This window comes from Akebia trifoliata, chromosome 12 (assembly GCF_017979445.1).
Source record: "Akebia trifoliata isolate Shusen 1 chromosome 12, ASM1797944v1, whole genome shotgun sequence".
NCBI classification, from domain to species: domain Eukaryota; kingdom Viridiplantae; phylum Streptophyta; class Magnoliopsida; order Ranunculales; family Lardizabalaceae; genus Akebia; species Akebia trifoliata.
In genome coordinates, this window is record NC_141386.1 from 27,907,680 (window position 1) to 27,925,647 (window position 17,968).

Sequence of the window (17,968 nt, forward strand, 5' to 3'; positions counted from 1 at the left end):
CCATTAATGGCTGAGGTGTTCACAATACTTTGGATTTTAGTCTCAATCCATCGTCAACGTGACCATGGGGATTTGTGGAATTATGTCAATTTCCTAGAGATTAGTATCTTTCTTCTAGAGATTAATACATATTTTTCTAAGGATACATCTTTCTTGGGATTCTTAACATACAATGACCACGTTGATGGAGAGCCTCGGGTTGTGAGGCTAGCATTGTCCAAATATTTTGACCTTTTAGAGAAAATGTTAGCCTAGCTACCAATGGCTTGACACATTCCATCAATATGACCATTGTGATTGTAGGAAAATTAAGATGCTATCTCAAGTAAATATAAAGGGGTATGTCATTATTTTAAAAAAGATGAAATGGATATTTGTCTCCTAAAAAAAGGAGGATTTCTCTAAAATTTTGAAGGATGAGTGCTTCAAAGTCGAATTTGTGTTACACGTTACAATTATAAGTTTACACTTTCCAACATATAATAAGTTATGATAGCATTTTTTATTTTTTTCCGATCGAGTTTTATAAAAATTCATAAAAGATGTAAAAAACTCATTTTATTCTTTTTTAACTTTAAATATGTGAATTATTTAGAATATGTCAATAATCCTAAGAATAATATTTCTTACAAAAAAAAAAGCAATAAATTCGTGAATTTTTCACGAATTAAACGGGAGATTGCTAACTAGACGATTTCAAATTCTGAACCATAGTTTTAAACCTCAACGACCTCGAAACTCAACCTAATTGACTCAATTCAACAAAATATAGAAGTGACTCATTATTCAAACTTGAGTCAAGTTAATTTACTGAGTTTGTTTGTGGAGTTGAGTTGCAGTCGGATTGAAAAATCAACCTCGTTACATATGTAATATTGTATGTTCTTCATCTACGATTTAAAATTTAAATATTAATTACAGAGAAATAAAATAATACTTAATCATGACTGGTCGTATAGCACTCAAGTGTGAATCTCAATGTAGTTATGATCTGGTGATATATCTAAGGGAGTACATTATATGAAAAAAGGGTAAATTCGACACCAAAGTCCATCAAATTTATTTGGATTTAGCCAAATTCAATCAAGCTTGTTGTAGTGCTATACTAGTAGAAGTCCTAAGATTTGCATTAGAACCATGTATTGTGCCATGTGGAATGATTTGGTTTTATTAGATAAGGAAAAAAAAAATCATAAAATGGGAAGACTTATAAATAAAAGAAGATTCTTTTTCTTTGGGTAGTTACAGTTCTTATGGGATTATGATTGATAAACTCTATTTAAAGGGATGGGACATGAATTGTAATGGGGGAGAAGGTAATGTAACAAGTGATTCCTAGAATTAGTTAAATTGCTTTTGAGTTTAATTTAAAAATAATGCACTAAACCCTTGTCCAGGGGAGTACTTTTTTTCTAGTAAACGACATCATTGCTCTTAATCTTCTGATGCTATAAGGGTGTCAGTGAGCCAAACTTGGGCCATAACAGAGCTCGATTTATTTTTGGGTCCAGATTAAAAAGTTAAAACACTTATTATCCAAACTCAAAAGTCGATAAACCGTCGAGTGTTGGACGCAGTGGTCAAGGCATCCCTCCAGAAAAGGAGAGGTCTTGAGTTCAAACTCCTTCATTGGCCAACCAGAGCGATTTATCTCGATTTATCTGGTATGTGTGGTTTGTAGGATATTGCATGTACTTGGGGGATTTGGGCGAGATATGGTGCTCTAGGAAGCCAGTCGCCTCATCCCTGCTAGTCGGGCGTACAGATCCGAACCTTGTCATTAAAATAAAATAAAGTAAACTACAATTTTTATATAATATTTTTATTACATAAAAATAAATAATATTCACCATAATTTTATTGCATGTAAATAAGATAATTCCCATGAAACTTAGTAACATACAACTAAATTGCAAATTGATATGGCATTATCAATTCCCACAATTCCCACCAGGTCCCCCATACAAGAAAGAATGTCTAAAGTAATTTGAGGATTTAAAGAAGGGCTCCACATTATAACATGAAGGGGAATCCATCCACGTGTCGATTAGAAGAACATCGGGATCCACAACTTTGTTGGATGGATCCACCACTTGAACACATCTGAAGAAACTTGCTTCCTTGAAATTCAGTCCATTTGGAAAATGACCACTCCCCATTGGTGGGCTAGCTTCATTTGATGGGCTATACACTTCCCCTCCAAAATGTACCTCACTAGCAAACTCAGCTAAATTTGTGAATATAAACTTTGGCCAATATCCAATAAATATTTTATCATCTGAGAATACAAACCACCAATTACCTGTCTCATTGTCCTACAATTAAAAAAAAAAAAAAAATTATAAATTTGTAAAATTTGCATTCAATAAAAGAAAAGATTTTTGGGGATAATATAATCGTGTCTGTCTAGTGTTGTCAATGGATCGGTTCCAAGCCCGAATCTCGTCCAATTCTATTTTTTATCTAGGGTTTGGGTCGAGGTTTTGGGATCTAACAAGGAATCGATTTGATAATGTATGAGAATACTTTCGTGTTGTATTATGTGAGTCTTTTGTGATAATATCTATATAGTTATATGATTGGTATTAGGGATGTCAATGTGTCGGGTATTGACGCAATCCAGCCCGACTGGATCGGGTTTGGGTTTAGTAATTTAGCCTATTTAGTTATAGGGTCGGGCTAAGCCCGTTTTATTATAAGGCCGGGTTTGGATATTGAACATACGCCTGTTCGGTGGCCAGACCAGCTATACTATACTAAAATATATTGCATAATAAATTTTTTGTGAATCAATAATGGTGCCCATAAAATTTTATTTATATAATACAATTAGTTTTGTTAAAATGCTAATAAAATACTATTTTAATTAGTTTATTATTATTTGATATGCTTTTAATTCTATAAAAAGAATTAAAAACAAATTTAGCCCGGCCCACCAATGACCTGAATATGGGTGGGTCGGCTATAAGTGGATCGAGCTTGGACTAAGGTTTTATTACTTAAGCCGGGCTTGGAACGATATTTAGATGGGTAGAGTTTGTGCCAAGTTTGTCATTGATGAATTTCCGAAAATAAGTAAAACGACATGTTCTCTTCATCTCATTCAAATTAGTATGGGATTGAATCACATTTTTTATAATGGCTAGGATCCATGGTTTCAAAACTCATCTGAGACCGAGACATATCGTCCGAGTCGTCTCGGTATCAGGCATGAATGAGATGGGCGCACAAGTCAATTTTTAAAACGAGATCTAATACCTCACGATCATTTTTTAAAATTTTAGACGAGACGTCTCAAATGTATCGGAAAACTCGTCCAAGACGACTCGATATCAGGCATGGACATGACGAGATGCGAAACCAAGTTTTAAGACCATGAGTAGGATCTGATCTGATCTAGATCCAATCATTCCTAGCTAGATTGACATTGATCCAGCCCGAATTAAAAAACTTAAAGAAATTTTTTTTTGAGCTTCCATAGAAGGCATTAATGGATAACTATTCGATGAGAAAATTATAAATAGGGAGATAAGATGCTAGTTTTACCTTATAAATGAGAAATTTTATTTCATATTGATCTCCACCATAGTGAGAAATGGCTGTTAATCGCTCTCCAAAGGTTACATTACGATCAACTTGTACAAAACCCGAGCAGAGAAGATTGAAGCAACCTGTATCTTGACCTCCATCTGTCTATGGTGCCAATGAACATAAATATAGTCATTATTTTCATCAAAGTCTTATCCAAAAAATATATCATAAATATATTAGATATTAATCTTATTCAAGTGTCGAATATCAATAAGATTGTGCCACACTAGAGATAAGATAAATTATTCAAAACTTACTGTCCAATAAGAAAATATTCGCGTGCTATTGTCTCCAAATAATGTTGGATTTACCTGAAAGATCAAACATTTAAGTTAGAATCAATTCTAACAAACAAGGAAGGGTTCCTTCTTTATTAAATAGAGAAAAGATAATAGTTACATAACTATCCTAACTAGGGGCGAAGCTAGTATAGAGCCTGCAATTGCCCTCACAAAATTGAGATAACCTTATTGTCAACTAACTACGTGTCTCATTTGCCCTCACTCCCTCACCTTCCTCCCTATTTGCCCCCACCCTCCCCCTCCCCCTCCCCCCCAAATTCCCTTTCTATCAATTTTTGAAGATGACATTGCCTCTTGACTGGGTCTTCTCTCATAGACTAATTGTAAAAGGCCTAAATATCATTTCTTCAACTTCCAACCAAAAACCTCTAAATTTGTCCCCCAAATCATTCATCTTCAAGTTCTTTAATTGTACCATTAATTATAATTTTCCCTCACTACAATAAACTCCTGGCTTCACCTTTGAATGGACTGATTTTTCGAAGCCTCGCAATGGGGCTCGGCCTTGGGTTCGAAACAAGTCATTCATTCACCCCTATGTGGGTCCCATGAGTGTCTATCTTCTCTACGTCAACGTTCAAAGGCATCTCAAAACTTTACTAAGCCCTAGGGTTTGACATGTTGACAAACCCTAACTAAGAAGCACCATAAGGAAACCAAACTCGTTTTTCTCTGTTGAGGCTAACTTTTGTAATCATGAATTCGACAGCCATACATAAGGGTATTAAAATTATAGTATCTCAAACTTTGAGTCTTTTATTTTTTATTTTGTATGTGTGTGCATAATATATATAAAATAAAAAAATATTAATAATTGGAAGTTTATAAATATTACAGTATTAAAAAAAATGTATCTAAAGCTAATTGCACTAGAATTAAGGTTATATAAACACCAAAAAAAACTTGGGAATGATCGGCTTCTCAATTATCGGGTCATATACTTGACATATATGGTGAGATTCAAACTAAAGGACTCTAGATCGAGGCTACTCAGATGGGTTTTTGGATCAAACATGTAACGAGGTTTTGGATCGAACATGTAACGATTTTACAATATGTAAGAAAAATATGTGCAATCTAAACATTTAATCATATTAAACTCATTGTTAGAAACCATAAAAATGCACCATTTTCAACCTTACGAAGTGAAACAAAAGAATCAAACAAAACAAACGCGAAAATCTTAAATTAGTGAAAAGATTAAGATTACTTACTGTCCATCCAACTTGTATACTGTTAAGTTGGCTAATGTTACTATTTTGAATCCATATCGATGCTTCACTGAATTGCTCTAATGTCACACTGGGATTTTGTATAATAATGTTTGCTTGACCTCCATAATATTTCGTATATGAATCACTTATTACCCTAAACTTTGCAAACTGATAACCAAAAAAATAAAATTACATCAGTCAATATTTACATATATGCATTTATAAATTATTAAATAATCTTAAATTATTAAGCATTTTACAAAGTAAGAAAATTTTTTATAAAAAATTATGTAACCGGATATAGTTTTAAAAAATATTTATGTATCCAGATGAATTTACCATTATTCGACTTCGATTTTTTCCTTTTTTCTAAGATTATGTAATTGAATATTTTAAAATCAAGGAGATATAGAGGTAAATTTACTTTAAATGTTTTTTTACATAGCAATAAAAAATGAGTGGAGAGGCCCAGGAGCTAATAAGATGGGTGTCCGAGGAGATAAATTTGCTCTAATACCATGATAAATTTACTCAAATCTCATAGGGTATGCTTTGGCCTAGTCGGGCCCACACGTGTAGGGGCATGTTTGACAATAAGTGGAGAGACCCAAGAGGTTATAAGGAGAGAGAAAAGGCAATTAGTGTCCGATGTGAGACTAAACTCAACATAAACCGTACTCAGTTACATAATTTTATCAAAATTTGTATCAGTTTCTATATTCTCTCACTAACTAAAATTAGTGATAAATAAATAAAATAAAATAAGGAAACAATGATCCTTCTCCACATGCCCACAAAACCTTCTAACACAAAAATTTTGCATTCTAAAGTTTTGCAATCAATAAGGACTTTCTGTTAACAAATGAGGTGACACCAAGCTGTCATGTGTCCACTATACTAAATGTAACAATCAAAACACACATAACAACTTCACCCATGTTTTCTTCTACCGGTTAACAAACAAATAATTATATTTTTTTAAGTGGGCACATGGTACCTTCTTATTGATTTAACAGCTTAAAATCCCCATTTTTATTAATAGAAAATCCTTACTCTTGTACAATAGTCTATTGGAGTGATTTTTGTGAAACCAAAGTTTTGTTATTAGTTTGAAGAAATCATCAGTTGGGATAGCACAACAATTATAGATCGACGAGGGAAACAAAGCCCTAGCAAAAAAAGCGAAAAAAAAATTGCAGGGAGGGGGGGGGGGTGTCTTGTTAATGTGTGCCCTAATGGCACATATTAAAGTGCAATAAATAAACTTTGGAAATTAGAATCCAAGGGTATTTTGGTAAAAAAATAATTTTCATAAGAGTGTTTTCGATACAAAATCCAATTTCCAAAGTGTATTTATTGCACTTTTTTGGGATGCCAAAGTTTTGCACCATCTTTTAAGAAAAATGGGGGCATACTTAATTAATTTTAAGAGAAGTCATTTTTTAATTCGATTGGGATCCGACCAAATTTTGTAATAAAATTGGTTCATATTGTGAGCCACCCATTCTTTGTGAACATTATCTTTTAATAAATGTAAATCGGTCGAGCCAATTTGAACCTGGTCCAACCACGATGAGGCCAATTTAGAACATTTTTCGTGTTTGTTTTTTAATTAAGACATTGAAATTAACATATAATGATTATTTAGCAACAACAAAAAAAAATGACATACATGGTGTCCAGGTGATGATAGTGTGAGAGGCTGTGATTTTGTAGCATATCTTCTTGAGAGTGATTTCGCCCTTATCAGATCCTCCTTTTGAACTCTTCTAATGGGTACAGTTCCTGATGGACAACCTCCAAATTCTTGAAGCCCAAACTTCATAGGTTTGGGTGTTGATGAAGATTTAACTACTTCTTGCCTTGGAAAATTACTAGGTCTCATCTGCATGGAAAGTTATCATTTTAAGAAGTTAAAAAGTACATATAAACTTAGGCCATACAATCGGTTTTTGCGGCTCCCCCTAACAACCACCGAGATGAGGTTGAGCTGAGCTGAGCGAGCCCTCGTTATGCTAAGTTCTCCTTTTAAGAAGTTAAAAAGTACATATAAACTCAAGTCATACAATCGATTTTTGTGTCTCCCCCTAACAACCCCCGAGAAGAGGTTGAGCTGAGCTGAGTGAGCCCTTGTTATGGTAAGTTGTCATTTTAAGAAGTTAAAAAAGTACATATAAACTCAGGTCATACAATCGGTTTTTGCGTCTCCCCCTAACAACCCCTGAGAAGAGGTTGAGCTGAGCTGAGCAAACCTTCGCTAAGCCTTGGGGGGGGGGGGGGGGGGGGACGGTAGCAGATACTTGACCTTAAAGTCGGATCTTTACTCTATTCTTTGCCAGGAATAGTGGTTCGGTAAAGCACTACACTTGAATTGAAGATTTCCCTCAAAAATCGAAACACTAGTGTTCTACAAAAACGGCCAAATATTTTTACATGGCCAATTATTGCAAATAAGATCATTTTCATGCAAGAATTATTAAATCGGCCTTGTTTACTTATACCAAAAGGTTTATATAATGGATTTCATATTTCCTAAAATTTAACTCGTATATTCATCAAATTATCCATACAACAATGTTAGAGTATTAGACGTGAAGCAGTGTAATAAGGTGTAGGGGGGGGGGGGTAGCAGATACTTGACCTTAAAGTCGGACCTTTACTCTATTCTTTGCCAGGAATAGTGGTTCGGTAAAGCACTACACTTGAATTGAAGCTTTCCCTCAAAAATCGAAACACTAGTGTCCTACAAAAACGGCCAAATATTTTTACATGGCCAATTATTGCAAATAAGATCATTTTCATGCAAGAATTATTAAATCGGCCTTGTTTACTTATACCAAAAGGTTTATATAATGGATTTCATATTTCCTAAAATTTAACTCGTATATTCATCAAATTGTCCATACAACAATGTTAGAGTATTAGACGTGAAGCAGTGTAATAAGGTGTACAATGATATATCAAATCATATCAATGGAGATTTAGATAGGATAGATTAATTAGAGATTTTATTTGATTGTGATTATCTTTTATGTTAAACTTATTATTAGTTTCTATATAAACCCTATAAAGGTCATATAATCATCATCAAGAATAAATCAGATTTCTGTATTTTACAAACAACTATATATCATACAATCACTTTTGTTAACTTAAAAATTATGAAACTCAGTTTATAACTAGCCATTTTATCATAATTGAATCAATAATTTCGGTAAAATACTTAATTAGCTGTTTTAGTAATTTACGATTATAAAAAGAAGCACGTATATAAAGAAATAATTAAGGCAAAAATAAAGTTTCACATTTCAATCATATTTCATATAGAATGCAGGGTAAGAAATAGCTTGTTGCCCCAATTATGTATAAACTACAAACCTATATGTAATGCATTTTTTTTAATTTGCATGAAGATTAGAAGGATGAGGTTCGTATTATTTTGCCTCCTCAGTTTCAAAATTTATATCGCTTCTTCGGAATTTTGGAAATATATTTTTTATGAGCGTTCGTACCTTATTAATCTCAATGACAAGGAAAAACTTAGGTTTCGGCTACTAAATGTTCACACGGGCCCTCCTCTAGCATCGAAGCTTGATAATTATGCATATGACTTTGTGGGAAAAGGTAAATTAATTGACTCAAAAGGGTATATATGGACACATTGGAAGATCAATGTCAAGTTACGAGAAACACTACGTGAAAACTTAAAATTTTGACAAGAAAATTCGATGGGTCAAAGCCTACAAATTTTAGAAATCAAATTTTGACGGCCCATGGCCATTGAAATTTTTTATGCTCCCCAATTCGATGGCTTGGAACTAGCAAAACTCTCTCATCCTCCATTAATTTGATGGTTCGCTCCATCAAAAAAAAAAAAAAAAATCGACAAAGAAAAATTCGACTAGCTTGACCCCCGTCAAATATAGGCTTTTTTCACATTGTGCAAGTAATAATGGTAGGTGATGTACTCTCTTTGGTACATAACATGAATTCAATGGTAAAGACAATAATTTTATATTTGTACACCTTGATGATGTCTCATGCATCATTCACCATTATTAGATCATCAGTTTTCAAAAGACATCTTTCATCACCATATTAAGCATATAGAAATGGCTAATAATATCTTACACTATATTATATTTTAGTCTGTCCAACATAGTTAGGCTCCCCACCTTACTAAGAATTTTGAGGTGTCATGTGAGAGGGAAAATTGACTATAGCTGGTTGCCTAAAGTGGGATAACTAGTTGTTGTTGGTTTTGATTTAACAATAACAAATTTATATAAAAGATTTTATTAAAATATTAAATGGGTTTTTAAATTTCTTTCCGACTATGATGTATGGTTTGAAGAAATGAACCAAAGAGATTCATTGTATCTAGATCCAAATTAATTTCACGACTTAAATTAATATACCTAAGAGCATGGATCAAGATTCGTACAATTATATATATTTGTTCATAGACTTCAGTTCATTCATAAATTCTAAGTGAGTGAATTTGGTTAGAAGAGATGCACTTGAGGTTGAAAAATATTTTGAAATATATATACAATAAATAAATTTACAATGCACCTATGTTAGAAGATTTTGTGAAACATGTCAATTAATAATGATTCATTGTCCCGAGTACATCTCTACTACTATATAAACCTCTTAATCTCATTTGTTTTGGCATCTCTCAATTTCTCTCCACATTTTTGTGAGAAATTATTTTCTCCACCTAATTTTGAACATCTTAAAGAGGCGAGGTACAAGTTTTGTCAAGAAGTATAAACTTATAGAGGAACAAGATCGAGTCCAAACTAGGTTGAATATCAAAGATAGTGTTATTGTGTTCCCTTTCACAAACGGAATGCTCCGACTATCTTCAAGAAGCGTTGGCATGCCTCTTAGCCAAATTAACTTGATTAGAGATTGTTGTTCCTTATTTGTTTTCTTACAAACAAAATTAGTTCTAAGTTTGATTTTTCAACAGTTATACACGATTTTCCCCCAACATTTCGTGCTCAACAGCCTTTGTAATATTTGAAGCACTATTACCTAACTAATGTTAAAACTTTTAGAATAACATATTTTGTCCAAAATTTTTTTTTTTGAAATATTAATGGAGAAATATGAGTTATTCATAAAAATAATCAAAACATCTATAAAAAAAAAACTTATAATAATAAATTACAAATAGTTTTGATGAAAAATATGAGTAAACCTAAAATCAAAGTTGATGATACCTGGATTTTGTGGTTCTTGAGGAGGGGATGATCAAAAGCAGGTTGCTTGTAGATATCAACACAATCAAATATGTCACCTTCTCCGGTCTGTCAAAATTACAAACCACTAGTGATTCACCTTATAATGTTTATCTCTTCACACACACCATTTTTTTATAAAAACATCATTTTTATGTATGATCGGTTGGATTGAAATTGAACGGTTGTTGACCTCAAACATTTCAACGTAAGGATTTTGGTATTTGTATGACATGGCGCTTTCTCAACCGTCAAACCAAACTATAGGGTAATGCCGGAAAAAAGTACCACAGAGGACCCCCTCCCCTATATTACACAGGCAAAATCCTAGTCCAAACATTTCGGGCTAACAAAAAATATCTATGTCCAAGCCTGACTGGGCCTAACAAAAAGGGGATTTCAATTTTGAGACAAACTTGTTATCCACATATAAGCCTAGGAATGCCATAAACAATTAATTTTTGGGTACAATGAAATTTTTGACAGATTTTTTTTATCCGTCGCTGTTGTCTATTACAATAACTCATAAATCCTTAAAGACTTTAAAAAAAAAAAAAAAAAAAAAAAAAAACCCTTATGGGACAAGTGCCCCAATTGCCCCACTATAAATATGTTCGTGAGTACCAGAGTGAAAACCACCGCAAAGTGGGCATAGGAGACTTGGTGGAAGGGGTTACCTAGAGTGAAAATCACCACAGGTAAGGCGCTATGGACGTCGACCATGGAGCATGATGGTATATATGTTATGATCCCAAAGAGATATGGGATTCACTTTCCACACCACTAACATCGATAATAGGTATTTTTTTATGGATTGGTTGAATTGGTATTATTCAACAAGTTTTAAGACATAAGATTTACCTGAATGGTCTTGACAGGGGGCTTGTTAAGAATTTTGAGCTGTTGCTCTAACTCCAAATCCTCTTCTTTGGATAAACTTGTTCCTCCAACACCATATTGGTCACATGAGAAGAAACACAAAACCAAAATGACCTGTAACACAGTGGTAAGATCTTTAGAAGCCATTCTTACAAGTCTGAGAGATACAATTGTTACCCTAATATATTAAGGAGGCATATTTATTAGGAAAATAAATAGGTTTGAGGCTCTCTATTAGACCAATGCCTGAGATGGAAAGATTTTAATAGACATTCTCAATCAAAATGGATCTCAAAGAAACTTATTTGAGCCCATATAGGAAACATGTGCTTTTCCTCTAATCTCAACTGTTTGTTTGATGGAGATGCTCAAACCTCGTTTGAGACTCGAAAAGCCCCACTTTTGTTGAGCCGCGATAAACTGACTCAAAATTCACTCACTTGATATGGTATGTGCATAGAACCGTAGATATTGTTCTTTGGGATACACAACAAAAAAGATCTATGGTTCTGTGCACATGCCACGTCAAGCGAGTGAATTTCAAGTCAGTTTATCATTAGTCTTAGTTGTTTATGGGCAGTGAGCTGTTATGGATAATGACCGAAGGTGATGTTTTCTTTTTTCTTACTAATGATTTTCTGATGCCCCCTCTGATACATGCTCTCGTATGCCTCTTGACATGGCACGGGCTAGAATCCCTCGGGATACACAATTGGACACAATACAATTGTGTATCCCGAGGAAAATAATTGATGGTTCTAGCACATGCCACGTCAGGGTGTGTCATATAAAGGATTGAATCATGCTGGGGTGACATTGGATTTATTGCGACTTTTACATTTCTAACGTGGAGGTGCGAACATAACCGTAGGTGTGTTTCCTCGTGATGTTAATCCAATGTCACTCCAGCATTAGTGTAAAATTAAGATTTCCATGTATAAAATGTTAAGGGATGTCTTACCAAAATTATCTCATTAATATGATGTTAAATCTCTATTGATTGTGGATTGTCAATTAATATTTCCACACTAGAAAATTAACTTGCCTTCCTCAAAATTTTATCTTAAAACTGTTTGGATCGTATACATCCAGGGAGCATGATTATAACCTGCCTCCCACACCTTAGATCTTACCACATAGATCTCTCATTAAATGTATTAGTAAAAAAAAATTGTTAATTATTAATGTGGCAAGATCTAAGGTGTGGGGTGGGTTTTAAGTTTAACCCTCCCCTCTGTCCCCTGGTGTATGCAATCTGGATTATATCTTAAAAGATTAACTTTCTATAATTGGGTCATAAAATCATTGGGTTGACTTAGACAAAATCTGATCTAAAATAAATTCCAAAAATTTTCTTAATTGAAAAAAAAAAAAAAAAAAAAAAGGTTGAGAATATTTGCACTTAGTTTTTGATGTAGGTCCACCCACTTAGTAAATACACCCCTAAAATTTTAAAACATTATAGTATCTAAATTCTAAGCCAACTATGCAAGTGCAAGAAACAAAAAAAAAAAAAAATTATTCTTCTTCTCTTTTGCCGTTCACCTCTTCATTCTTCTTCTTCTTACTTGCATTCATGAAGGTTTCTCTACTAGGCTTTTGTGACACAAGAAGCAAAACAATGGTGATACAAGAAGCAATCATGATTTAAAAAATATTTGATCTTCCCATGTCAAGATTTCAGTGTCGACATGAATAATGTTGTGTCAACATTGGCCTATCGACATAGAAAATATCGAAAAAAACAATAAATCAAACAGTAAAAAACTTACCTCTATTAATGTAATCGATCTTCTAAAATCTTAATCTTAAAAACTTTAGAGAGGATGAAACGATCAGGAAAACAAAATGTGAGTTACTCACTTCATCTTCTCCTAGCGACATGACTAAAGCCATGTCAACATTGGTCCATTGACACAGAAAAATTGAAAAAGATAATAAATCAAAGGGTTAAAAACATACCTGTTGATATAATCTACTAAAATCTTAATCTTAGAAGCTTAGAGAGCATGAAACGATTATGAAAACATAATGCTCACTTATCTTCTACACGTGAGCATTGCACCGAGGAGAAGATTAAGTTTTTTTTTTTTTTTTTCTAATGTGGTTGATGCACTTACCAAAAATTGTGAGACCCATATGGAGGTTGGACAACATTGCCATATCCATAATAGGCTTACTATGTGAAAGCTGAAAATTTTGACAAGAAAATTCGACAGACCAAAGCTCACAAATTTTAGAAAGAGAATTTTGATGGCCTATGGACCTTGAAATTTTTTATGATCCCCAATTTGACGGCTTAGAACCATCAAATTTCTCCCATCCTCCATTAATTTAACGGTTTCGGTCCATCGAAAAAAAAAATTTTGACAATGAAAATTTTGACGCCTTGGTCTGACAAATTTTATGAAATTTGACGGCCGTTGACTATCAAATATAAGTTTTTTTCACATTGTGTCTTATGTCCAATAACCAGATTATACAATTTGTATTATTCAATTCAATTATAAATTTTGCCAACCCTAAGGAATATTTTTATGGGATAATGGCCGCATAGACCTATTTTTTGAAAATATGTACTAAAAAAATATAGACTCTTTAATACTCAATTTATCCAATAGAAGTTAAGAAAAAAAGGATTTTTGAAGCAAAAATTCTATAATTACACGTTCAATGATTTTTGAAGTTCAAAGAAACATGTTTATTTCATAATAGTTGAGCTACTCCTACGATTTATTATTAATGACATGCCCCTTAACTATAGTCATCTCTTATAGATCAATTAAAAAAAAAAAAAAACTTGTTTCTCTTACTGAAATTAGTAATCTTTAAATCACAAAGATGATGATGACTACACCAATGATGATGATGGAAATGAGTATGATTATCATCAAACTGATTTGGTTTATGTATATTAGATTTATTAAAATATATAAATAATTAAAATATAATTTTAAAACTCAACTTGAATGTTCATCAAATTGATTCAACTCAAAAATTAGCAAGTCCACACAAATGAGTCAAATAAAATTATATTGAATTTAGTTTTTAATAAATAAAATATTTATTTTTTATTTTTCATACAAATATTAATAACTAAATAAATTGGTCAAGTTTTTTATTTGACTCCCTATATTTTTAAATCAAACACTTTGTAAAATTGTTAAAAGGGTATTTTAGGTATTTTTCTTTAAAAAAATTCTTCAAAAGATCTTTAATAGACTAATGTTTTATTAACTGAGACTTGAATGGTCTGTATTCTTTACGAGGGGACTATTCAGTACATACTCTCAATAAAGAGTCTTTCAAAGTCTTTCTCCCTATTTTTATTGAGACCATAGCGACAAAATTCTCCCACTTTTGCAAAAAGCAGTTAATTTGCAATTTTTTTTATATTTAATCTTGAGTTATTTGGATGATTTAATCTTGATTTATTTGCAAAGTTTTGAAAAATACATTGTTACAAATGAAGAAATCTGAATTTCTTGAGAATTCTTAGATGAATATTACATGAACCATGATAAGATATTTATGGGGATTACATCAACCAAGATAAAGAAACATATAGAATATCTTAATTGATATTATTACATATATATTATTCTCCAACACTTCCTTCCTTTAAAGATGAGATACGTTGATATGATACAATGTATCTCATGTATCATAATATGATGCATCATGTTCTCTTACAATAATATGAACTTTTGTAATTTTGTTTAATATTATATTTAATAGATATATTATACACCTCTATATTATCCGTAAATAACATTATATATATTCAAAAAAATTCTCAACTTAACAATTTATTTATTTATTTTTTTCAAATTTTTCCTTGCCAAAATTTTCCCAAACCTCGACTTTGCCACTATTATTAAGACTATGATGTGTAAAATCAGATAGCGGATCCTCCGTAGCGCAATTTTGAAAAGTCCATAAAACCCCATATTGAATAGAAAAAAGCCATTGTTTAGATCTAATTTTTTTAAAAATAATCCAAAAAAAAAAAGAAAAAATAACATTTTTTTGTGTCTGATCAACTGTTTAGAATGGATGGTCACTGAGTTCCTAAATTCAAACTAACCAATTTTGTTCTTTCGATGATGCGACACACTCTCAACTGTTGGTTACCACAATGTATTTAATTTCCAATAAAAATGAGTTATGTAGACATCATATATTGTTATAGGAACAGAAAGACCATTTTGGATCGCGACTCTTAATCTATTATAAGAAGATTGAGGTCAATGGAGGCATATCCATGTTGAAGTCTGCACTGTGGAAGTTAAAAACAAATTCTTAAGATTTATATTTGCATATCAAAAGCGACAAGAATAGATTTTAAACAATTTTTTTATTATCATATAAAAATTTAATAAATATTTTTTTAATAATATTTTTAAGATAAAAGACCCTTATTTCAAACTTTCGCCTTAGGCCTCAACTTATATTGAGTCGACTCTGATCTCGAGTTCTGTATATACATAAACAAATTTGAGTTTGAAAAATCTACTAGTTAAGTTTGAGTTAAAAACTTGCAGAAAAATTGATCCATGTGAAGATTGGTAAATCTGAATTCAAAATATCTAGAAACAGATATCAAATATTTTCCGGATTGTAATTCAAACGACAAAGCAATTTATCATGGAAAGGGTATTATTACCTTCTCCAATTAGACCAAACCCTTTTTTTTATTATTATTAGAGAGATTGTTTTTTCGGTGTGGCAAGTAGATCTGTTGAGTGTATATTTTCCTTCACTCTCGAGTGTGTTATACCCTAGTCAAGCCTCGTGGCCTTCTTATATTCATTGTTCCCCTTATTTAATAGAGACTAGTTGGTTGGTTAACATGATATCAGAGCTTTAGTTCATGAAAGTCATGAGTTCAAATCTTTCCTCTCTTATGAATCAAAGCTCTGATACCATGATAAATTTGGGGTTCCAACTTAAAATCAAATTTCTCTCCTCCACGTTATCCAATTCATATATCCACGTGCTTTGGCCTAGTCAAGCTCACATGTGTGGGGCATGTTGAGTTTAGTCCCACTTCGAACACAAATTGCATTGTTTCTTCTCTCCTTATAGGCTCCTAGACCTCTCCACTCATTGCCAATTGATTTTGAGTTGGAACCCCAAATTTATCAAGACCAAATCTACAATTTTATAAAATAAGAAATCTTAAACTATAAAATACAAAATAAGTAAGTAGTAATCAGGAAACTAATTACCCAACAATGGTGTGATTATACAACATCTATGATATAAAGGGACCCATTCATAAGACAACATTAAGGAGAGAACACGAAACCAACACCAAACATCAAACCCCATAAAAATTGGTTTAGAATTGTGGATCGTCAAATTTTTCTTATTAATTTGTAAATCATATTTTATGGGGTTGAAAGTTTTAGATTGGACTAATTTTTTGTGAGATACAAATCATCCTCATCCGAAACTTTTAAAGCATATAAGACAAATTTAATTTCTAAACGTTGTATGCCAAACACTACTAGAAAAATCCACGTCCAAACAAGGGTTGATTTTACTTCCCCATCTAACAACTATGGATTGGGAATGGATCATGATTTTTGAAGTTTGAATGGAGGTAGTCCACCTTTAAATTTAGACTTCAAAAGTTTTATTTCCGTTTGTTTCATATCATATTTCAAATTTTAAAATCGAAATTTAAAAGTTTTGAATCAACGATGTGAGGACGTTGGATGAAACTTCTGAAGTCTAATTTCTAGTTTTCAGACTTCAAAAGTGTTACCAAACATAGCCTTACTTTCTTTAACAATATTGGCCTTGACCAAAAAAAAAATTTCAAAAATCCTTTCCATTTATCGATCACATGTGAAAAGATAGAAATAAAATGCCCACAATTTTCAATATAATCATAATAGACTAGTGAAGTAAATAATATCAGAAAATTAAAAATAAAAATTCCAAAGTGGTTTTGACCTAATCTATATAATTTGTGTTGAGATTTTAAATACTCCAAAACTACTTCAAGAAAATTACATTAAGAGAGGAAATTTTCCCTTTTGGTGAAAATAATCAAATCCACGTGAACGGCAAATAAAACACGAAGACGTGTAACCCATCTTCCTGTAAACCTACTTCCGGGGCTTCCTTTTCCTATCGTCGTCCTCCTCCTCCTCGTCGTCCTCTTTTATCTCATCGTCATCCTCTTCGTTGTTGCTTGGAGAAGGATCAAGGCGAGCTGCATCCATGGCCCACTGTATAATCTTCGAAACCTCATCATCATCATCATCATCGTGATCATCACCACCATAATCAGAACCGTCAGATCTTCCAGTACAAGATTGGAATTCTTTAGAAGTAGTTGTAGTCGAAGAAGAAGAGGAAGAAGCCCTAAGAGAAGAGAATCTGGCGGAGAGATCGCCCCTTAGAATTTTATCTAATTCATCATCTTTATCGTTCTCTTTCTGTTTCTGATTCATTGGTTGCGGTGGCACTTTCGTAATTCCGGAAGACACTGAGGGCAATTTGAGGGCTTCAAAGCGACGAACGAGATCTCGATCGAGAGAGGAGGAGGTGCTAGAGCTAGACAGATGGGAATCGAGGCTGAGTTTGAGGAGCATCTCGTCCTCCGCCGCCCGCAGCAATTCCTCCACCTCGTCCTCATCCTTATTTTTCCCCCTCGTTTTTCCTCTGTTATTACTCATCCTGCCACTACCCTTCGCTCATACTGATGATGTTTTTCTTT

The 17,968-nt window shown here is 32.8% G+C and overlaps 2 protein-coding genes across 3 annotated transcripts; both read right to left on the bottom strand.

Annotated features, from left to right (window-relative positions):
• Nucleotides 1–1,818: 1,818 nt before the first annotated feature.
• LOC147389267 (protein neprosin-like) lies at nt 1,819–11,443 on the bottom strand. Of its 2 annotated transcripts, XM_086417504.1 has the most exons (7): nt 11,218–11,443; nt 10,339–10,425; nt 6,780–6,992; nt 5,108–5,275; nt 3,849–3,902; nt 3,547–3,693; nt 1,819–2,315 (listed from the first exon to the last, which is right to left on the bottom strand). In XM_086417504.1, exons 1-7 carry the CDS (start codon nt 11,380–11,382, stop codon nt 1,932–1,934), a joined length of 1,218 nt encoding a protein of 405 aa, XP_086273630.1. In that variant the 5' UTR covers nt 11,383–11,443; the 3' UTR covers nt 1,819–1,931. The 2 variants fall into 2 exon arrangements, with proteins under 2 accessions (XP_086273630.1, XP_086273631.1); XM_086417505.1 differs by lacking the exon at nt 5,108–5,275.
• A 5,725-nt stretch (nt 11,444–17,168) lies between these two features.
• Nucleotides 17,169–17,968, bottom strand: LOC147389268 (uncharacterized). The gene has a single exon (XM_086419968.1). The coding sequence runs from the start codon at nt 17,925–17,927 to the stop codon at nt 17,355–17,357; it is 573 nt and encodes a 190-aa protein (XP_086276094.1). The 5' UTR covers nt 17,928–17,968; the 3' UTR covers nt 17,169–17,354.

What these genes read in the sequence shown, in the direction of transcription:
- LOC147389267 (XM_086417504.1), bottom strand. Translation starts at nt 11,382, where the DNA reads ATGGCTTCTAAAGATCTTACCACTGTGTTACAGGTCATTTTGGTTTTG. An exon ending in CCCCTGTCAAGACCATTCAG is followed by an intron (nt 10,426 to 11,217) that starts GTAAATCTTATG and finishes TAATTTTGACAG; the next exon opens with ACCGGAGAAGGTGACATATT. An exon ending in TATCATCACCTGGACACCAT is followed by an intron (nt 5,276 to 6,779) that starts GTATGTCATTTT and finishes TTTGGTTATCAG; the next exon opens with TTTGCAAAGTTTAGGGTAAT.
- LOC147389268 (XM_086419968.1), bottom strand. Translation starts at nt 17,927, where the DNA reads ATGAGTAATAACAGAGGAAAAACGAGGGGGAAAAATAAGGATGAGGAC.